The following is a 24,026-nucleotide window of genomic DNA, read 5'->3' on the forward strand; positions in this document are numbered from 1 at the left end:
CGTGCGCAAGAGGCAGAAAGCACCATAGAACAGCATAGAATAGTGCTCTCCATGAAAAGAACAAAATGAGTTTTTGTGCTGAAAACTGCACCAATTCGAAATCACGATGGTTAGAGAATGTTCAATATGTTCAATATCCCTAAAGGAATGCATGTCTTCGCCAAAAATGACAAAATACGATGTTAATGCAAATGAACGGCAAACTCTGAAATATAGCCTGAAATGAGATGCTATTGTCATTGAGACAACAGGGGACCAGGGGTATATATAAAAAATACGATTGTAGCTTACAGCAGCCGACTATTTAAGTCAAGTTTATAACGTTGTGGCACCAAGCGTCTTCTGCCCCACGGCTGCGCGCGAATGTAGTTTTGTTGATAAACGGGAAACCCATCAGAGCAGCCGCTCCACAAACGTGTCTTAATTAACGTCATGCAGTTTACAAGGTGCGAAGGAGCTTGCTCTTCTCCGCAACCCTGTCTATCACTATCACAAGTTCATTATAGGACCTCTTTCTCTGTCGCCATCAGCATAAAGGCCTCCAAATAATCCTGTGACAATCGTGTCCTTAGGCGATTCTTGATGAATTTAAGAGTGGAAAAACTCCGTTTGCATGCCACTTGAGTACATGACAGTGTTAGTAGGAATTCATTTGCTAACCATATATAGGCACAGGTAAAGAGGTTTAACTGCTGGAGAAGGAAATAGCAACAGATTGCACAATTTTTGCAGGTAGCACATTTCTTGCTCACCAGGTTTATTTCTGTATCTTCCTATATCTCCGCGGCATCATCAAAGTCCGACGCTTTGACTGTATAGGCCTACTCGTTTAGAGGTGACTTTTTCAGGCTGTCCCAGTGCGTGGCGAGATGTGTCAATTCCGACTGTAGATTTTCAACCGTAGCCATGGGCGGATTATGAACTTTCAGGCCCCTGGGCCCAGATGTATTAAGGGCCCCCCACTTATGTGGGAGGGGGGGTTTGGGGGTCCTCCCCCAGAACATTTTTAATTTGTTTAATGTGATTTCCTGTATTCTGGTGCATTTTGGGGATGGCCAATACTATATTCAATCAGATTCATAGCCTACATCCTGATTTGTTGATATTGAGGCAATCATTCCATGCAAAGGCTGACCTCTTGGGCCCCTGGGCCTGGGCCCGGTAGGCCCGTGCAGTAATCCATCCCTGACCGTAGCACCTTCACTAAATTTAAGCAGACATTCTCTTATGTTTCGAAGTGCATTTGGGGGCAGTTTATTAGCTTTTAGGCCTATAAGGGGAAAATTCCGAGGATCAAGGCATGCTAGATCGGCAATTGCCCGTGCTGAAGGAAGTAGACGCATTCGGTTTTGAAATTCCCAGAAGTCATTGCTTCATGTAGCGTAACTTTTGTAAACCAATAATAAAATAAAAGATACAGGCAGCATATTTATTGTATTCCAATTTCAAAAATGCACTTTTAAATCATTTGATTGAATAAGGTTATAAAAAAATGTAGACTGATGTAAATATTCACCATGATGATGTAAATAAAGGGTCACCATGACTGTAGTGTAGAGACTCATGTCTGGTAAATACTGATCAGTTTCCAACTATGAAGGAGGAATAGGGAGTTAGAGATAAATGGCTTATTCGAAGCCATGTAACACTATTAATGCTCAGTGGTGGAGGAAGTACTGAACCTCAGTACTTAAGTAAAAGTACAAATACACAGAGAAATATTTACTTTAGTAAAAGTAAAAGTACCACAATGACAACCCTACTTAAGTAAAAGTAAAAAGTACCTGCTTTTAAATGTACTTTAAGTATTAAAAGTAAAAGTATTTGCATAATGATTTATTCTCTTAATATCTATATTCTAAAAGGAAAAATCAGTATGGGCTGTGGCATTTTAATTAAGCTAGTTTTAGGTTATACTCGACTAGATAGTTTTAAGTTAATGCAATTGTGCTTACCATCTGTGGCCCAGTTTACATTCTGACCTACAATTCTAGAGACTGTAATTCTGGTTATCTACTAGGGTGATCTGCTGAGTAATATCATTCAGCAAAACACGAGAGCCTGAAGTTTAACGGGGTAGACAAGGGAAACGTCGGGTGGATCGTAATGCCAATTATGCTGATTGAACAGAAAAGTTGCTGAGAAAGGTGTCTTTATGATTAAGTTCAGTTTCACTTGCGCAGACGCATAGACATTGAATGAGCGTTCACGTTACTACCCCCCAATTGTAGGCTATGCATCTTTATTTAATCACACACAATTAAGGAATATTTCCTAATCTGGAAAATGTTACGTTTTTTCCGGCCACCGGTTCATTAATAGTCTACCATTCTTTTGTGCCGCAAATGATCAGACGTGTGACAGAAGCATGGGCATAGCCTGTAACTTCGCTGATCCGCGGATAGCAATCTCATCGGAGAGGAGGCCCTAACGCTGCAGATAACAGACAGAGAAAGGCACAGAACACAGTTGCATGTACAGTGTAGCCATGGGTCTGGTGAATATAGCCTACCGAATGCAGATGGCTACAAGCTCACGCTTTGCCTGGTCTAGACTAGAAGCTTATGTTTCTAAGAATGCACGTAGCGCTCCAGAATCTTTGGTAGCAACCCCCGGGTAAAACAAACGTGTTTGTCAGAGAGATCATAAAATGTATCGTAAAAAGGAACGATGGTGTTGTAGAAATGTAGCGGAGTAAAAGTACAGATAATTGCTGTAAAATGTAACGAAGTAAAAGTCAAAAGTATGCACTATAAATTTTACTTAAGTAAAGTACAAATACGTGGAAAATGTACTTAAGTACAGTAACGAAGTATTTGTACTTCGTTACATTCCACCACTGTTAATGCTTGATAGTGGGCCGAGAGATATTGTAAAATCTTTACGATAAATGGGCCGCGCAAACCCGACAAACATGCCGGCCCAAACGGCGCACGAGGGGCCGCGGCCCTTCTGGCATTCTGACCGTCCAGTGGGTCGTTTCTAGAAAAGTTAGCAACGACGTTGCTCAACCACCATGGTACGACGCAACTTGCGACCAAACAACGACACTGTTACACCTGTTTCCAGAAAGCATCGTACCTGTGTCGCAATTCGCTACCTCCGACGTTCGAACACCATAGTTCCAACAACGTTGTTGATGATGCAGCGATACATATCATTGGTGGAAACAATGGCAACGTGTAATACCCCACCCCCTAGAAATGTTCTGTCACGGCCTATGTCGGCATGTTTCTAATCTAAACCGAGTGATTAATGCTGGTATTGTCATTGCCATCAGCCAAAACCTAAACCTATTGCAAGCATATAAAACAGTTAACTTAAGCAGACCAATATGAGTCATTATTTGTGTTAAATATCTAGGTGTTGGAAAAAATATATAGCCTGGACAAATATCGAGGATCTTACAATCGTTCGTTTGGTTTTTCCAACTGTTTCCCGAACATGCTCGACATTGTGAACGTGCGTGCCCCTTAAGACGGTCTTAAGGGGAGCTGTCCATGTCAATAGTTCTGAAATGTCCTCTAATTTGATGGTGATGTCAGGTGACTGCACGTCACAGCTAGGCCTACCGTTTCAACTTCTGATCTACACGTTAATTCACACCAATACGAAAATAGAAAAACTTTGACAAGCATCCGAAGTAGGCTATATACCACACACAGACATATATAGTAATTATTTAAGATTAGATTGTTGCACCTTTTATGTCTGTGTCACTTAAGAAGACGTTTGAAGATAAGAAAGAGGTCGAGTAAGGAATAAAAGTAACAACCCAGCGAGCGAACAATTCACTCAGTGGAACAGGATAAAACCGAATGTTAACATTAAGGTTAACAGCGTTAGCCAACACAGTTAGCTTTTACCAAACATGTACCAGTATGGGAGACAATACAATATACACTCAAATTAAATCATCAGCTATGTCCCAGCTAGCAGAGGATGCGACCGGCGGAGGATGTTGCTGCAGTCAGCCTGCACACCTCAACAAGCAGCAGCGGGTAGTTGGCGGTTGACACTCCGGTGGGCTCAGCACCGGAGGCAAAACGCAGTCGTCCTTAGGAGGTCTGGCTCCGGTGGGCCCAGCACCAGAGGCAAAACGCAGTCGTCCCTGGGAGGTCTGGCTCCGGTGGGCCCAGCACCGAAGCACAAATCAAGTCCGTCTCCGAAGGAGAATGCAACAGGAGCTAGCAAGTCAGCTACCCAGGTCAGGATAGCTTCAGCTACAAAATAGCACTGACAAATAGCTAGCGGAAAGTCTGACCAGCACTTGACCGGTAACTTAAAATTGAAGGAGTAAACAAATACGATGCGTCGATGTTACGGAGTAAGTGGGCCTATGAACTTGTCCAATGGTCTCCACAAACTACAGACAGCAAAGTATCCTCTCTCTCCAGTGCAAACTCGGACCGGGACTGATAAGCCTTCTCCTCTCTGAGGAGATGGAACCTTCACATTATCCGCGATTTCGCGGGCATAAACAAATAACAACTAGATGTACCGCAGAGCGGTACAAAATATGACGCCGCCCAGTCCAGCACATTTTTTCCAAAAAATAAATCACGCTGAAAGGCCTATATGATTCTAACTGTCTCACTAAATTGCATTATCCACACTCAATTCTCACTGGTATCTGCTAGACAACAAGTACCAAAACATGATTAGTTCATAGATTTCACATGTAAAATTCATTTTATACAACCCCACCCCCATCTTGCCTGTTCATAATTCTGAGAAATTCTTGAATTGTGTGCATGTGTGCGTGTACACGTTTATGTTTATGTGTGTGGGTGTGTGTGTGTGTGTGTGTGTGTGTGTGTGTGCTTGTGTGTTTGCCTGCGTATGTGTGTTTGTGCATAGCATGGTTCCATGCTATCCATGTGGGGTTACATGCCCACCAAGTTCCGTGTACCCCGGTCTTTCAGTGTCCCGGGAATCCTTGTTGGTGTACGGTCACTAAATGTACACATAAATTATTTTATTGTAAGGCCCCCCATGAACGAAAGTTCACAAAACTTGGCATGCATTCGGAGGGTATCATAATGATCCTACACTTTCAATTTCGTGCAGTTTTGACCATCAGCCAGAGATATTGTGATGAAAACACCTAATTTTTTGCTTTTTAATTTTTAACTAGGTGGCACTATACATGAAATAAGTGGTAATGGGATGGGTTGACATGCCCCCTTAAGACCAACATACAAAAAAAGGGGGATCTCCTAGGCCCTACGGTTCTCGAGATATTCACAGAACTGTCTCCGGCCACCTACAGGCCAGTTGGTGTATAGTAACATAAATTAATTTATTGTGTGGCCCCCCATGAACGGAATTCCACGAAACTTGGCGTGCATTCAGAGGGTGTCATAATGATCCTACACTTCCAATTTCGTGCAGTTTTGACTATGTTAGGTCACAGATACCTGCGATTACAACACCTTATTTTTACTTTTTTGTGTTTAACTAGGTGGCGCTATACATGAAATTAGTGGTTATGGAATGGGTTGACATGGCCCCTTGAGATCAACATACAAAAAAATGGTCCTCCTAAACCTTACGGTTCTTGAGATATTCACAGAAAACTGTGTCTGCCCTACCCTCCTTTTGGGGGGTGCAGTCCAGCGGGGGGGCTACAGATCAAAACGAAAAACGATGGTTCCATGCTATCCATATGGGGTTACATCCCCACCAAGTTTCGTCTACCCCGGTCTTTCAGTGTCCCGGGAATCCTTGACGCTGCGCGGCGGTCATAAATAATGATTGAGTAAAAAATTCAAATAAAAGCAAACAAACAAAGACATTTGATTGGTGCACATGTATAGAATGTTGTGAATCACAGAAGCAAGTAAATTACACAGCATTCTGGTACATGGAGTAAATTCATACAGAAACAAAAAAGGACATTACAAGGTTATTAAGCATACTGAAATGTCAATTTTACAGGTGCTTACACAAATATATCGCTAAGATAGGCCAGCTTCGTCAAGAAATGTTCATTAGTGAACGTGCTTGCAGATTCAAACATGTGCTCTTCCTCCAAGAAGAGGCAATTCGGAGCTCACAGCTGCCTCGCTGTGAAAGATGAGCCTACAGCCTTTTGGTCAGCTCCCATCTCCTTGCAAAGTGCGGAGAATAGACGCGCTTTTAAGGGCCGGGTCGATGAAATTCACCACTCTCACAACCTCGTTCAAAATCTCATTCAGGTCGGGACTAACTAAGCTGCCTTGACACGAGCGCTTCCCTATGAATAACACAGTGCGTCCATTGCGCATCGGGTGCTACCTGGGCCTAGGCTACAGATAAAAAAATAAATAAAAAAAACTCCTGTTTTCACGTCAGTTCGCGCCCCACCAGGCATGTCTCCCCGACCCAGTAGTGGGTCGCTACCCACAGTTTGAGAAGCGCTGACCTAGCTCGAGTTGCTGCAGCCATAGATATATACTGTATAATAAACACTAGATGTCTTATGGCGGAGTCTCTAACGGCATCACCGGCAGCCATCTTGTCACAGGCAAGCTTTCTGGGGGGCTCTGTGGTACCTGATGTAAGGTATATCTCTTCTTCTACTAAAGGCAGAACAATGCCCCCAGGCTATAACAATGACACCTTCAGGTACCTGTCATTATAGTGCACCATTAAAACACAATGTTATGAGTTAGCGAGCTGACTGAGGCAAGATGGCTGTGAGGTGCGGACGGACACCGACCTCCATTGGCCAGCAGCGCGGAGAGACATCTAGCCTTTATTATATATCTATGGCTGCAGCCAGCAGCTAAGGCTGCCATGTTAATGATCCCAGCGTGTAGCTGCAGCAACTCCAGGAGGAGGAAGTTTAGGCTACTTATACTGAAAACAAATAATTAAAGCATTCAATATTTATTTCCACCATATATTTATTTTACCTGAATATTTTAACTTCCAAATTCAATGTCAAAATGAATGTTAGACAAAATGTTAGACTGAATTTTGTATACAAAACATAGTGAAGACTGTCTAAGGTCACTCTCACTCTCCCTTGCTAAAGAGCAAAATGGTTTAGTCCGCCTGCGCGATTCATAAGGTAGCCTAGGGCTATCTTTTGTTTATTTAGTTGAGCAGTCTAGTAGCCTAGGCTAGTAGACCGCTAATTGTGCTGCTGGTGCAATGTCTTTCTCCAAGAAAGCCAAGTCAGGTTACCAAAAGCAAAGGCCAAAACAGGAAAAAGAGAGAGATCAAAATGAGGGGATAGGATACTGTGCGTAGTTGGGAATGTATGGTAGGCCAATTTGGTGTGAATACTCCTAGGAAAACTTAGATCATCTACCTGCTGTCTTGATGCTCTGCCTAAACTTCTTTAAAAGTGTTTTCAGCTGTTTGGCATTTGAGCTTTTGCAAATTAATAAACACACCCTCACTCCCCCTCTTTGCTTCTATGCAATGGAACCTTTCCCCAATAGAATCTTCCCCTTTCATGAGCTCAGGTCAATGAGGCCTACAGGCCATAAATAGCAAATGGAAGTTCAATAGGTTATATCTATAGAACACACTTTCATACAAAGGTCTATCACAACATTAGATGATAATATATGTTCTACTATGGATTTATAACAAGTTATAATGCAGCGGTCATTTTTGACCGGGAACACAAAACTAGTAAACATGAAATGAACATAACAGGAGGGTTAAAAAAATAAACCTTATTAATTATTTATTTACAGGCCTATTTCAAGCCTCCCCTTTATAGACAAGGTTATTGAAAAAGTAGTTTTCAACTAAATCAATAAATACTTATAAATATGAATAGCTTCTATGACAACCCCCAGTCAGGCTTTCCTCAACATCATGCTCAAGCAGCCCTAGTCAAGGTCGTAAATGGCATTCACCTGAATGCAGACTCTTAATACGATACAAACATTTAATACAATCAAGTCCTACGTAGTAGACAAGGACTACTTTGTTTCTATCAGCACCTATGTATCAGAGAAAACCACCATGCCATATAGGGTTCCACAGGGATCTGTTATTGGGCCCCTTAACCTGTACCTGTTTAAGCACAATCTGATATCACCAAGTAACTAACAGGCCTGGATCAATGACGAAGTTGTTTGCCCTGGATTAACATTACAACCAACCAATCAGTGGCATGTTTTGATTATGATTAAAGTGCGACGTGGAGCTAAAAAAAAAAAGGCTCCCGCCAATTTTAAATTTCAGAGCTACGTTGCCATCGCAGAGAAGTGGATTCTTCACAATCGTGAAGGGTAAGATAGCCTACTTCCAAGAGTTTTTAGTACAAATTTGGGGGGCATGGGTTGTATTTGTAATGGGGGAAAGTGACTCCGACATTATATTTGATGGCAAAATGATAATAGTTTTCAAAACCATTATAGAAACAAGCTAATAAAGACTAGCATGACCAGGTAGTGTGCTAGCAGTTATTAAGTTTGAAAAGGCTGAGCTACCAAGTGTGATATTGATAAGAAATAAAATATCAGTGACCAGTTATATCTTTTCACAAGATGGAATGTCTGTCATTAGGTTATAACCACTTCAATTCTATGGGAAACAGGCTACCTAGGATCACCAGCTAGTGCGCTAGCAGACGTGTGGTGGTAGCCTATGAACTAGCCTAAAGGTAGCTTAGCCTACTACTAAAATGTTCAAGCCAAGCCAGTGTGGATCTGTAGACATTTTTTGCGTAACTAACATACATTACAGGCAAAACTCCAGCAACTTATATGCAATGCTACAATTAGCTGCAAGTCTCCTGCCTGGCATTAAAGTAGTGGTGTTGGGGGGCAATTTATTTTTTACAGACAGAAATATCACACCTTAATTGATAGTCCAGGACCATTACAAAGTCTAATTAATTCTGTGGTGTTGAAAAATGTTAGCCCAGGACCATCACAGACTGACATTCATTCTGGACTGTTGAATATTGTCTGTCCAGGGCCACTATAATGTCACATCCATCCTGTTTTGTTATTAAGTGTTAGTCCAGGACAATCACAGAGTTGCATTCATCCTATGCCATCATTAAATGTTAATCCAGGACCACCATAGTATCACATTCATCCTGGACTGTTGTTTATTGTTAGTCCAGGAGAATCACACCCTCACAGTTATATTCTGTGCTGTCGTCAAGTGTTAATCCAGGACCACCATAGCATCACATTCATCCTGGACTGTTGTTCATTGTTAGTTCAGGACCACTACCAAGTCACATCAATCCTGTTTTGTTATTAAGTGTTAATCCAGGACCATCACAGAGTTGCATTCATCCTGTGCCATCATTAAGTGTTAATCCAGGACCACCATAGTATCACATTCATCCTGGACTGTTGTTTATTGTTAGTCCAGGAGAATCACATCCTCAGTTATATTCTGTGCTGTCGTCAAGTGTTAATCCAGGACCACCATAGCATCACATTTATCCTGGACTGTTGTTTATTGTTAGTCCAGGACCACTACCAGTCACATCAACCCTGTTTTGTTATTAAGTGTTAATCCAGGACCATCACAGAGTTGCATTCATCCTGTGCAATCATTAAGTGTTAATCCAGGACCACCATAGCATCACATTCATCCTGGACTGTTGTTCATTGTTAGTCCAGGACCATGTTAAGACAACTTTTCAGTTATGGTTCATCAAGCTTACTCATAAGCACTCGTTGCATCTAGGCTACAGGTAGCGATGTTCTGATGACATGTATGACCATTCAACCAGTCAAGCATTTGTTGTAAAATATTGAAATTATGGGAAGTTTACATAGCTCAGGCTAAACTGTATGTTTCTTTCGTCCCGATCAGGAGGGATAAATGAAACATTGCGCACATTCCACTTTTGCTTAAATAATTCCTGAACGCAGGGCTGGACTGGCCATCTGGTATACTTTTTTCTTTTTTTAAAAAAATATATATATAACCCACTTAAAATAAAATAACCCACTTGGTGATGTGATTATAAAAGTGCAAAACAATGAATGCAGCACTGGTGCTGACTTAAAATTTGCCCAGAGTTGTTGTGATCAGAATATTGAGATTTAGGCAGATAAGTAACATGTAGGTTGTTCACACACAATACACTCCACCAACCTCAAGTTTCTTGAAAACTTATATCATCCAATTCGAACACATGGTACCATCTGGTTGCCAATAAGTCAACAAGTTGCCCCATGTATTGCCTAGCAAAATGTTAAACATTTTAATAATTTGACTTGCTCAGACACATAATACACACCCTTATACCAGCCTCAAGTTTCTTGAGAATTTTAATGATCAGTTTCTTGAGAACTTTAATCATCCAATCGGAACACATGGAAATATGTGGTTGCTCTGCAACATTGTTCAATCTGGGCATGCATCGACAATGTCAGAGACTTGTCTCCACTTTGTACCGCTTGATTAAGTTCAGTTGTGACTTTTTGAGTGCATCTCTGATACAGTATTTAGGCGATGAGATGTGACAGGCAGGTCAGCATAGTTGATCTGTTGACTGTTTTCAGGTTCTCGTAGGCAGAGAAAAACTGAAAAACTCAAACACTGTCCACTTAATCAACAGAGTCAGTGTACTAATGAAGGAATAGATTAGTTAGATATGGAAGGTTTGCAAAGTGATATCATACTCCTTTTAAAGAGTATTTTTGGTACTTTCAAAATACAGTTGATTTTGATACATGGTGTGACTATGTATTTTATAGTTTATTTTGATACATTTAAAATTAGGGTATTTGATATTTTATTTTAAAATACACTGATGTATTTTTGCCCATCCCTGCCAACAGCTAGAGCAGCCAGGTAGCTACAGTGCTACACTCTGTTGGCTGCAGTGCTACCTAGGGCTGGCCCTGATTCAGGGTACTGTCAATTAGTGAAGTGATATGCAGGTAGCCAATGTTTAAGTGACCTATCTGAGTTAGAAGGCGAGCCCTGCTTGCTCTGTTAAGGTATTTCTGTCCCTCCCAAACTGCGTTAAAATGGTATGTTTAACAGCACCCCTGGACCCTCATAGGCCAATATGATCCTCAATATTAATCAAAATAGTAATAATAACAATAATATCAATAGAATATTAAATAATAAAGAAATAAACAAATAGACAAAAAGCAGGTCAAATTATTTTAACAGCTACAAAAATAGATGGCCATAGTATAAGTTATTGTGGGGGAAAATGTCTTGGATGAGTATATTTGTTTCATTTAAAAGAATAGAATAGAATGGAATATATTTTAATATCCCCATGATGGAATTTGTTTTAGCACAGCATAGCCCAGTGACAGATAATTAACTTTAATATGTTTGGTTATTTGTATTTGCCTTTTATTCAAATACAAAGAAATTTTATGTGAGAGTAGGTATTTGTGTTTTTTGTCCTTCAATTTATGAGTATAGTGTTTGGTGCCTGGTTTTGTATTTGTACTAATTTCACATCTTGAGTCTGTTTATCTGGATGTCTTGCCTCATGCCACCTTTGAATTAATCAGTGCCTCACTAGTGCCACCCTTGTTAAAAATGTCTAGAATCGCCACTGTCCCTACAACATACTACAAAATATTTTTACCTGCATATACTGTATAGAATAAAATTAACTAACTGATATCCCAGAGGTTGTAGGGTCAGATTTATGATCCAATATTTCAAGTTGCAAATATTATTAAAGACAATGTTTATGCACACAGTACATGAAGGTTTTAGGAGACCACTCCACTGGTGGTTTGAAGTAAATATTGCAAATCCAGTAGTTTTAAATTAAGTTTGAGAATCCGTCCACTGTAGTGGACACCATGCATGAAAGGGCCGGCAGATCAGGCTGGGTTCACCTACAAATTTCACAAATTCCAAACTAACAGGTTTAATGTGTAGTTTTGACCTTGAACAGACCCACTCCTGAGCGTCCTAAAGGGCAAGTGTCGGCACACTTTCATGGATTTTGGTTTTAAAAAAAGTGGCCCTCACGCTGCAGGTGCTGTAAATGGGCTGTCTGAGCCTGCTGAAAAAGTAACCCAAGGCATTCACCTGAGGCACTTGGAGTGATTGAACTTCTGCACTGAGACACATCAGCAAAAGCGCTAGAATTTGCGCTAGAATTTTGGAGACACAAGGACACTTGCACACATGCATGGTGCACAAACACAGGCATTTTGGACTAGTAGCCTGAAAAGGCAGTACAAATATTCCTGAATAACAATGAATTAAGAAAAGAAATGCATATTCATGTATAACCCGCACTTGTATTAACCTCATTTTGCCAAATCAATGCATAAACTTTGGTTAATAGGCAGGAAATTATGGTATTTACCTTATGTTTCTGCTGCTGCATTGTTCCTCTCTATTCATTGTGTTTTTCTTACTGCAGTACTGCTAGTCTCTGCATTATCATTATCAGTATCTGAGGTGCAAGAGAGGCATCGCTACATACAGTAAATGACTTCCACCCATGTTTGGGCTGTCCTATGAGAGATGTAACGGGGAGGAGTTACAACAAAGATCAACACAGGGCAACCCTTTTGAGCAATGATGCACAACATTCAGAGCTTGTTGTTCTGTCACTTTCCAATTACTACTGGACAAAACATATTTTATCTGGAAAACTTTGGTCATTGATCACATTTGGTCAATGGGCAAATTCCATAGCCTGGCTTTTACCAGACCAAACACAATCTTTTAACCCTTTCATGCATGAATTATTAATTCACTGAGGTAGATTTTTTCCTAAGCTTTTTCTTACCCCCAAACAAGACTTAGAACATATTCAATTGTTTTTTTGTTTTTTATATTTATTATTTTGACGGAAATACTCAACTGTCCACTTTAATGAACACCGCGCATCAACGGGTAAAATGCAATTCAATGGTAAATGTTCTTTTTGCATGTAAAAACAGGTGTTATAAGCTAAAACAGGCTCTATGAACAATTTATCATGTATAAATCAAATTTAAGACAATAAAGTAAGACAATAAAGTAACTAGATGTACTGCATATTGGTGCAAAATATACTACTCACAAGTACATTATCTCCATCTCCTACTCCATGCCCCTTGCATCTCATGCCATGTTTATGTGTGTGTGTGAGTGTGTGTGTGTTTGCGTGCCAGTTTTTGTATGTGTGAATGGTGGTGGTGGGGGGAGCGTGTGTAGTAGGTGTGTGGAAGAAAGTATGGATTGTGTGTGTGTGTGTGTGGGGGGGGGGGGGGTGTAGGTGTGTTTGTGTGTGTTGGGTAATGGTGTGTGTGTGTGATTGGGGGGGGGGGGGTAGGCTACCTGTGTTTGTGTGTGTGTGTGTGGGGGGGGGGGTATAGTGAAATGGTGTGTGTGGGGAAGGGGAGTGTGTGTGTGGGGGTATGGTATGTTTGTGTGAGTGTGTGTGTGTGTGTGGGGGGGGGGGGGGGGGGGGGTGTTCATATATGTGCTTGTGTGCTAGTTTATGAATGTGTACAGTATGTGTGAATGGGGGAGGAGGTCATGCATAGGTGTGTGTGTGTGGGGGGGGGGGGGTGTAAAGGTGTGTCTGCGTGTGTTGGGTAATGGCAAAGATTCTAGTTAACTAAGATGAATCATAAGACGATTCACCAATGGAACGAAATAGCACTGTACAATACTGAAATATTACCATGGTTTCAAATTTCAAATTTACCAGGCTTTCAAATTCGGATTTTAGCCTACTGTGTAAAATAACATTAGCTGTTAGGATTACCCAGGATATTGTCACAGCTAAACCTAGCTTCTGCAATCTTTCAACCAAAGTTAGGAGTCATGTTGAATATGGGTGTGCCGTACGGAGAGTCGCATAGGCTATAGCACAGAAAAGAAGCCACTAGGCTGCCAATCTTGCAGTATATTTGTCAATGTAGCCTGCACAATGCAAAGAAATAAAAGATAAACTAAGTGCATTTCCATAGAAATTAAAAAAACATTGCGAGACACCAGATATTTCTTCTATGATCTCATCCCATAAAGCTTTTCTTTGACTTGTTAGTTTTTTGAACATTTATTTTATCTAATGACATAGCAAACATGATTAATTGAATCCACATATCCTTGCACTTGCGAAAACTATTTTTCACTAGCCTAAAACAATGAGGTCGCAAAAACAATGACTTCAGACTTGACTTGCGACTCCACTCAAAAGACTTCAGACTCGGACGCTTCAAGACTCCTGAACAAGCTGTATTTCATTAATTATTTTTTAATCTAAATGTATTCATGTATTTCTATTTTATTGCAACATACAGTATACTTTGGAAAACGTATAACGAGCGGCATGGCCCCTTTGCCATAATGTGCAACGTAACGCACACTCACAGATAAAAAATGCATTGACCATGGCGACAAGAAGTCCTCCCGGAGTTGTGCCTTTTATCATTACTTTTGGTTACAATAACTTTGTGCACAGAGGAAATAAGCGAACAGCTACATGCAAGGTGTGTGGCAACAACGTCTGATTTCATCAGGCATCTCCAAACGCACCCATATAGGTCAGTCACTTAGGCCTAGCATATATCGTCACAGGTGACAAGCTAACCATCGCAAAGTGTTGTGCTAATGCTGGGAACAGGCAGGGATGGGCAAAAATACATCAGAATGTATTTCAAAATAAAATACCTAATAGGCCTACCCTCATTTTTAATGTATCGAAATAAAATACTGTATTTTTGTATTTAGAAAATACTCAAAAAAAAATTTCAAGGAAGTATGAAAGCACTGCAAAAAAGCTTTTTTTTATCCCAAACATTGAGCCTATAAACTATACAGTAAAAAATACGTTTTGCTTTAAGAAATACATGGGGCAACTTGTTGCAGTGCAACCACATTGTTCCATCTGTTCGAATTGGAAACTTGAAGTTCTCAAGAAACTTGAGGTTGGTATGAGGGAGTGTATTGTGTGTGTCTCATAATTTCAGAAACGCTGCAGATCATAGACAGAGAAAGCTCTGGGAACAGAACGCAGGCATGATTTTGTTGTCACATGCTACTATGGAAAATTAACTTTATAAAGACCGGCTCGGCCAAAAAAAAAGAAAGAATGCCAGATAGCCAGCCCTTAAAGCAAAAATGGAATGTGCGCAATGTTTAATTTATCCCTCCTGATCGGGACGAATAAAACAGGCATGAGGGACGAAAGAAACATACAGGCATTGGGGCAGCTGAAACATTGAAACATTGGGGCAGCTGTGGCCTACTGGTTAGCGCCTTGGACTTGTAACCGGAGGGTTACCGGTTCGAAACCCGACCAGTAGAAAGCGGCTGTAGTGCCCTTGAGCAAGGCACCTAACCCCTCATTGCTCCCCGAGCGCCGCTGTTGATGCAGGCAGCTCACTGCGCCGGGATTAGTGTGTGCTTCACCTCACTGTGTGTTCACTGTGTGCTGAGTGTGTTTCACTAATTCACGGATTGGGATAAATGCGGGAACAAAAGAGTATATTATTATTATTTGGTCCTGACTCCATGTACCTAGTTTGGTTTTAATACGTAAAAGCTTTGCTGAGATATCACTTCACTTCCTGTTTGGTGGCTTTGCCGCCAATTTTGATTGGCTGTTACGGGCGAACGGTTTTAGATTTGAAGACAAAAAGGGATAACTTTTTTGAGGCTTGGACTGAAGATTATGTGTGTCAAGTTTGGTGTCAATCGGACAAACTTTGTGACCTGTGAAAACTTTTAGGTGTTTTTGATTAAATCCAATATGGCGGAAAATCCATCATGGCGGAAAATGATGTCATAGGGTGCGTTGGCTTGATCTAAGGATTCCAACGATACCTCATATTTGACAATAGGGCCAACGGGTCAAAAGTTACTTGCATGAACGCACGTCCAAATTTGGCCTGTTGGTGGCGCTAGAGTGCTCGAGGTGCCGACTTGAAACTTGGTGAAATTAATCATGGGACTGTGCCTAATTTGTGTGCCAAATTTTACAACTTTTTACCAGACGGTTCTATGGGCTGCCATAGACTTCCATGACGGAATAATAAATATAACCGCAAGCGGTGATTTACAGGGTCCGAGCAAAACGAACATGAGGTAGCATAGCTTTTTAGTTTTACATATGCTTTGATTGTTTGGGCCCAATTGTTCAAAAGAAACGTGATTGGATTTCGGTTATCGCATTGGATCAAATCTTGAAAATGGCTTGTTCAAAGGGAAACAAGGATCCTGAAATTTGATTAGATCACGTAATCTATTCTTGGTTTTGATCTGGATAAAACCTTCACTTTGTGTTGTTCAAAACTATTGAGTTGGATTGGAATAAATTTGATGCATAAAATTAGGATTACCCTGTGCTGTAACGTTATAGTGTGCTAACCTCCACAAACTAATAGTATTCTAACAATACCCTGTGTGCTAACCTCCACAACCCAACAGTATTCTAACAGTAGTATTCTAGTGCGCTAATCTCCACAACTCAATAGTATTCTAACAATACTCTATTCTACAGGACTATGCATTTGTCATGGATAAGATGAAGGGTCTGATAATGGAAGGCAGTGTTTCCGACAGAATGGAATTGTATTTGTGGTGGTAGGTGAAGGGGGGTGGGGGTGGGTTCTGTGTTTGAGTCAATAAGATGAACAGCCTATAATTATGCAGTTATAAGGCCCTTTCACACTGGCAAAATTGCCGCGATTTTATGTACCAGAATCGCGGATCGACTGTCCCTTTCACATAGACCGAGGCGGGACAAAGTGTCTCGCCCAATTTACTACCAAGCCCCCTAGACATTTTGCCGAGTTTTTTCGTTCCGCCACCAGTGTGAATGGGTCAAGGCAGAAAGGGGCTGAACCAATTACTGCACTCTATCTACGACCATTGGCCCAGTCAAGAAGTGTAGCCTACGGTTCTGATCACATCGTGAGTAGGCCTAGTGCAGCAGCAGCAGCAGCGGGACAATTCAAGTCATCTGTTAAAAACACTTGACAGTAGACTAGGCTAGCCTACTACTTAACCTCAGTAACAGGTGAGTTGATGAGTTGGAACATTAATGCTAATAAGATGTTAGAATGTGTCACGAATCATAGCCAAGTGAGCTGCGTTGGGCTGTCCTTGTTAGGTAGCCTAGGCTCTGACATTGATGTGTGGGGCTGATCAAAAATAATCGGATGCCCGCGGGAACGCTGTTACAAGAATATTTCGATAAAATTTGGGTGAAATGCAAGCATATTAGGCACATATCTCCAGATGGCTCCAGGTAGGCTAATAGGGCCTAGCTACTTTACAAATACATAATTTGCTGACTGCGTGTGGTTCTTGCCATAGCTGGTCAGGCAGAGGCAGGCTGCTTTGCCGGAATTCTTTGTTACATTGCTCCGGAACTGTTCATCGCAGCGAGATGAAACCTTATTTGCGTGACAGAGCAGAAGTGGGGCTTTCCAACGAGACTAAACACTTGTCTGTGCGATCAAGTATGAAATCAAATAAAATTGATTCATATTTACAGTTCACCTGCGCACCCATTACTCTAGTTTGAATTAGGCCTACTCGCGAACCCGTGATCGCATAGATATGGCAAGCATATCAGAAGAAAGAGGAGACACAGGGCTATCTATTGGTACCAAGTATATCGTTCCTTCTGGGCTATAAAAACAGACAACGACGTGACTGCAAAATAAAATCATGTACAAAAACCAACGCTGCACACCCATTAGCCTATTCTCGTTTGAATTAGTCCCTACTCACGAACCCGTGATCGGATAGATATGGCACGCATGTCAGGTGAAAGATGAGACACAGAGCTATCATTTGATGCGATCATTTGATGCATCCGCCTGGGTTATAAAACAGACGAAATGACATCAAAATAATAACTTCATATAGCTCGACTTACCCCACGTTTTTGTGTGTTGTGGTGGCAAAGTATGTTCATAATCCAACGCTATCATGTGTTTCTCTATGGCAAAGCATGTTCATAATCCGGTTTTGAGATCCTAGCAAATTCCTGCATTGCATCCCAATTTATTCGACAAAGAAACACCTTTTTGCCTTCACTTTGTTCGTGACAATGCAGTAAAAAGTTGTTTTAGAATCATCATGAGTGTACAGAACATGCAAACTCGGGTTCAGTCAGGTCAGATCAGTTCGTGTCACAGATATGGAGCGCAGAAAGGGCATTTTTCATTACTGTGTCAATGGCACTTACAATGACCAGGATAACTGCTTATAACTAAAGGTAGTGAGAATGGCCAAAAATAGAGTAGCCATAGGGCTAAATAAAAAAAAAGCATTTATTTCCATAAGGCACACCACATATTTTTCACATTTGCTCAGCCCCAGAGAATCCCTCCACCATGGCAATGATATTGCCAGATTCAGAACAGTCTGCCCTATGCACACATGTGCCAGCTTGCAGTGGTGAGATACATGTCAAAATATAAGAATTTTTATTATACACGTTTTGTATTTTTATTATTTAAAAATCAAAATGAAATCAATGCAAGTATTAATACATTAAATAGTGGCAGATCTCGGTAGCCGAGACTCTGTTAAAAAACAATATATAGCATGTGTGTATGGCACTTACATTGACCAGGATAAATGTTTCTGGTAGTGAAAAAGCCCTTAAAACAGTCTAGGGTTCTAAGGGTTAATTTCTTAATTCAGAGCCATGTTACTTACAGCCAAGTACTTGGAGTGGATATCAGAAAGAAATATAGTTTGGCCATCAGTATGAGATCAAATATATACATATAATATTTGTAATATTTATTATTGTTCTTTGAGTTAACATCATTTGAATAAAACTGATTAAGTAAGGTGCATTATCATAATACTTTTTATTGGCATTGACCTATTTATGGAAAATATGTTGGAGTGGCCAACAAACTGACCTGTGTATCAGTGTTGGCTTTGCACAATTTATTGCCATTATTAAAATAGGCTATCCTAATCTTCAAAACTTTTTGAGTAGTTTTCAAATAGTAGTTTTGATTCCCAAGTGCCACCCCAATAAAAAGTCTGGACCCAGCTGGCCCCCCCTATAAAATAATCCTGGCTACGCCCCTGCATATGGCTCTCTTCTGGGCTGTGCTCTCTCTCTTTGACTTAACATTTTGTACACTGACAACTGTCATAACAAAATTGATAACCGCCACATTGTAAAGTTTGCAGACGACACAGTCATTGTGAGCTTGTTGAGGGAGGACGAAACATCTCACGGTCCTGTCATAGACTATACTGTAAGATGGTGTCTTCTTGGAACTAAACCAAGGACATAAGCATTGAGTTTAGGCACTCTAAAGACTCTAACCCTGTCAAAACAAATATAAATGGTCAGGACATAGAAGTAGTCAATCTGGGGATTATAATTGACAACAAGCTAAGCTTTGATGGGAACACTAAGAAAGGTCAGCAGTGTCTGTATTGTCTGAGGAAGCTGGCCATGTTTAATATGAACAGGTCTCTGATGACTCTTTTCAACAAATACTTACGGTAATAGAATGAACCCTTAGGCTACCTTTTCCCTCATCTGTTGGTATGCTTCAATTAATGTGAAACAGAAAATGCAACAACAAAGGTCATCAAGGTGTGTAGCTGTGTCACTGGTGTTCAACTGAAATATCTGTCTTAATTGTATAAGAAACAGGTGCAAAAGAAGGGCATTGGTAGCGTAGTGGCTGGGCTTGTAGCCTGAAAAGTTGGTCTGGGGAGAATTGCCCTTGTCAAATAATTTACATATGTAAGGTGCTTTGGACAAAAGCATCTGCTAAATTAAAAATAAAAGCCGGATCCATTCTATCTGAATTTCAGACACTGCCCTCTGGCTCTCCCTTCAAATATCCACTAGCTAGAACTGAACAGATATAAACACTGTTTTGTACCCTCAGCTATACTGCTACTAAACTCAACAAGGAAATAGGTAGCTTCACTATCTCCCCCACCCCCATTGGGGACAAATATAATTCTTCTACTATTATGCTGACGACACCCAGCTCTACTTATCTACAAAACCCATTGCCACTCTTCCTCCAGCTGCAATTACTGCTTGCCTGCATGACATAAACGTGTGGATGACACAAAACTACCTGAAGCTGAATAGCAGTAAGACTGAGCTCTTAGTGGTTGGCTCCAAATCAGCTCTTGCTAAGATGGAACCTTTCACCCTTTGTATAGATGGCAGCACCATCCCTTGCTCCAACCAGGTCAAGAGCTTTGGTGTCATACTGGACAACACACTTTCATTTAGTGCGCACATAAACAGTATGTCTCAAAGTGCTTTTTTCCATCTAAGGAACATTGCACGGCTTCGCCCAGCGCTCACCCAGCAGAGCGCAGAAGTCCTTGTAAATCCCGCCTTGACTACTGTAATTCCATCTTGTCCGGAATCCCTAACAAGGTTCTCAAACGGCTCCAACTAATTCAGAATTCTGCAGCAAGGATTATTATAGGCTCCAAATCCACTAGTCATGTAACACCATTACTGATGCAACTGCACTGGCTTCCAGTTGCCTACAGAATACATTCCAAAGTCCTATTCCTGGCATACAAGGCCCTACACAATTATACCCCCACCTACCTCACTGACCTCCTAGAAGTCTACACTCCTGCCCGCTCACTGAGATCCTCCTCAGCAGGCCTACTGCATGTCCCTAATGTGAACCTCAGCACCCAGGGAGAGAGGGCTTTCAGCTACATCGCCCCCAAGCTGTGGAATTCACTGCCAGACTACATGAGACATTGTGACTCAATTACTGACTTTAAAAGCAGACTTAAAACATATCTCTTCAAGATGGCTTATGGACTGACTTACTTTTACTTTTAATTTAATTTTTTGAGATGACTATAATTTTACAACCTTTTTGTTTTTGTTTATTTGTGAAGTGACCTTGGGTGACATGAAAGACGCTCTAAATAAAATGTATTATTATTATTATTATTATTATTATTATTACTATTATTATTATTATTACTAATACATACACATATTAGTTATGTATTAATGGCTAACAAGTGTTCCCTAAACAAAACTATTACTAGAACTCCTTGTTAAACCCATTGTTACATCATGTCAGACAGAGGTAGTGTAAATTGATTAATTATGTTTGACTCACGCCCACGTCTTGCTTGCGGTGTATATTTTCAGTAACACAGATAACTTAGATATCGCCAGAACAAACACCCTAACAATAGACCCTTATTCCATAGCCATAACAATTCTAGGAATGTCTGTTTTTGGAATGACCTGCTGTCATAGCAACTCGAGAAGCCTTTCTGTCTGGGATTAGCCTATTATTATATTTTCCTCACAGAGACTAACAGGGCCAGGCATAGCGTGGAAATCCAGACCCTGGAAATCTAGAAAGATTAAGGGTCTGGCTATGACTATTATAATGGCCCAACTCGAGGGGCGGCACCAAGCATGCATTTGAAAATCTCACTGCACGCAATTAGATAACATTACAACCAATGTTTTCTGACTGATTCCGGACTTCGACGCAATTGGATAACACTCTGACCAATGTTTACTGATTGGTTCTGGACTTTGCAGACGTCGCAGCGCTGTCGTCATCTGTTTAGCTTGCCTCTGGCCCGCCTATATAAGATACACCGATATGATTGGTGCCCCATGATAGAAGGGACATCATGAGCATCATGATGCCAGCACTCATTGCCAGAGTGACTCGCTGAGCAAATTCAAATTGTGCTCACGCGAGAACTCCAGTTGAGTTTCCAGGGTAGGCCAGGCAGACAAGTATGGCAAAATATTTGGACCACACAAAACAGCCTGTCTCTCTCAAAGAGTAGGAGGGGGGTGGGTTGTTTCTGTGGAACTGGTACAATTATGTCCAGCTGCCTTTGTGCTGTTCTACTGGAAGTTGGCCAAATGAAAATTGTAAGAGTTTGTTCTTCGCATCTGTATGGCTCAAAGGCCTTGGCGTGCTGTAACACATCATGTGTTTGTTTTATTCAACATGGTTTGTCTGGCGATCGAATGAAGACTTTCCATTTTGACGAAAAAAAAGAATTTCCATGACTTACTATATAAGGAATGGTGCATGCCAGTAATTTTTTTTTAATAAATGGGCATTGAATAAACAAAGTTGGGATATTCAAGCAAGCAGTAAAGCTAATAACCAGTTATACACCAGTTATGCGTGGGAATATTTGTTTCAATATATTTGGCAAGTACATTTTAAACTGTTACAACAAAAGTCCCATGACTTTGCCCCAAAACTGATACAATTCCCTGACTTTCCATGTCTGGAATAGACTTTCCAAAATTCCATGATATTCCAGAAATTCCATGACCCGTGGGAACTCTACATTCCTTATTAGTGGTTCTAACTGTACTAAAACAGTTTAAAGTTTAAGTATGCTTGTTGAGGTTTAAGTAGCAAACATGGTGAACTGATCAATCATCCTTGTAACCTACAGTAGTGACCTATGAGGAATTCAAGCAAAGTAAACTCTATTTTACCCTGACCTTATTCCACATTGTCACCATAGACACAGTCAATAAATTGGTAATGCCCATAAAAATGTAAAGTTTTGTGGAAATAGTTAAGAGTGAATTATGGATAATGCAGCAAACCAATTTCCCCCTACATGCATTTTATTTGTCAAGGTTACACTACCTTATGTTAAAACTTTCAATAAGTTGTGAATTTACATAAAAATATTGAATTCCTTACTGCTTGATTGTTGTAAGCTGCCCTTATACCCTACAAAGTAAAACAGGAAGACACATACGCATAGCCCTCCCACCTTAACCTTTGGCCCATATTCCACAGCTTAGTTACTACAACGCCTGTCTGGGAATGGGCTTGCCGGCTGAAAGCTAGGAAGTTTCCTATTTCGCAACATAACATTAGAGGAAATCCCAACAAAGCCACAAAACAGGCACATTATACCCTGCTGCGGGTGATCAGTAGTTAACTACAGCACTAGAAAAGTGAAAAAGATAGAGGATGAACAGTACCTGATGGCAGTTGCTACTGCTGAAAGTATACGAAAAGCCGGATATGAATGGCCTAGTTCCCCATGAAAGTCAGAAAGGACATTGAAGGTGTTGTCTCTGTACTGTGTGCCATGGAACCCTTCATTCAGCCTCCGCTTTCTGCCTGCTCTTCTCCCGCTGCCTGGAGCTATTCGTGAATGTGTCCATGCAGAGTGCTTAGAGCATGTGGATGTGTGTGTATGTGTGAGGGTGTGTGTGCGTGCTTCGTCGCTAGGCGGAGCTTACTAAGACGACAACCGTTCCTTTGCTGCTGACAGACCTCTGGCTTGCATAACTAGCACATGGAGAGGGAAAATCAGCTTGATAAATTAACTATCCAGGCTTGGATAATAAATATGACTAGCATGGATTACAGAATAAAGACACTTTAAACAGTTCTACATCCACAATATTCACTGAATTTAGACAGAGGGTTTACTTTCTGTCTGAACATCTAAATCTACCCTAGACGGATATATTGTATTTGGTACAGTAGATTATTTAGTAAACTTGTTAAGGGACCATCAAAAAAGGCAGAAAAGTAGCCCCACACCTCCACATTTCCACCACCATGCTTCACTGTTGAGATGGGGTCTTTGCTCGGTATACAGTGTTGGCTTTCCTCCAAACATGACGATTTAGATTGTGACCAGATAACAGAATTTTAGACTCACCTGTCCAGAAAATGAACTTCCAAAAGGCCTCTGAAAGTTGAATTGGGCAGTTTTGTTCTTTCTTGAGAGCAGAGGCTTCCTTCTAGCAACCCTCCCATAAACGTTGTGTCGGTTCCAGTTTCGTCTGATTCGTCTAGATTCATTCCACATTCTGCCATCGAGGTCTGTAACTCTCTAGAGGTAATGTGTGGATTGGCTTTTGATAGGAATCCACTTCTAAATTGCTGTGATGTTGAATGCCCTCCATTTGCAAATATTTTTTGGAGTTGGAATCTTTTAGAGGGGTCACACAGAAGAAAAAGGTGCAAACCAGAACCAAAAATGGTTCTTTAGAGTGGGGAACCATTTTTGGTTCAACAAAGAACCATTTAAACTAAGGTTCTTTAAAGACCCATTTCATTGAATGGTTCTTCAAAGAACCCTCAAAGGTGCTTCAAAGAACCGCAAAGAAA

The 24,026-nt window shown here is 40.8% G+C and overlaps 1 protein-coding gene and 1 long non-coding RNA gene across 5 annotated transcripts in view; both read right to left on the reverse strand.

Annotated features, from left to right (window-relative positions):
• LOC121706592 (sodium- and chloride-dependent GABA transporter 2-like) overlaps positions 1 to 23,693 on the reverse strand; it is a 58,144-nt gene extending 34,451 nt beyond the window's left edge. For 2 of the 4 annotated variants that reach the window (XM_042088473.1, XM_042088470.1), the window contains exon 1: positions 23,575 to 23,693. In XM_042088473.1, coding sequence (XP_041944407.1) covers positions 23,575 to 23,672 — 98 coding nt within the window. In that variant the 5' untranslated portion in view covers positions 23,673 to 23,693. Of the gene's footprint in view, positions 1 to 12,274; positions 12,427 to 22,882; positions 23,102 to 23,574 lie in introns of those variants that run through there. The other 2 variants (XM_042088472.1, XM_042088471.1) reach the window with 2 other exon arrangements.
• On the reverse strand, positions 6,329 to 11,524 carry LOC121706619. Its single transcript, XR_006031083.1, has 3 exons — positions 11,514 to 11,524; positions 10,512 to 10,518; positions 6,329 to 6,410 (listed from the first exon to the last, which is right to left on the reverse strand). It is a non-coding gene; the product is annotated as an uncharacterized LOC121706619 (long non-coding RNA).
• Positions 23,694 to 24,026: the final 333 nt, after the last annotated feature.

The sequence above is a fragment of the Alosa sapidissima genome, chromosome 4 (assembly GCF_018492685.1).
Source record: "Alosa sapidissima isolate fAloSap1 chromosome 4, fAloSap1.pri, whole genome shotgun sequence".
Classification (NCBI taxonomy): domain Eukaryota; kingdom Metazoa; phylum Chordata; class Actinopteri; order Clupeiformes; family Clupeidae; genus Alosa; species Alosa sapidissima.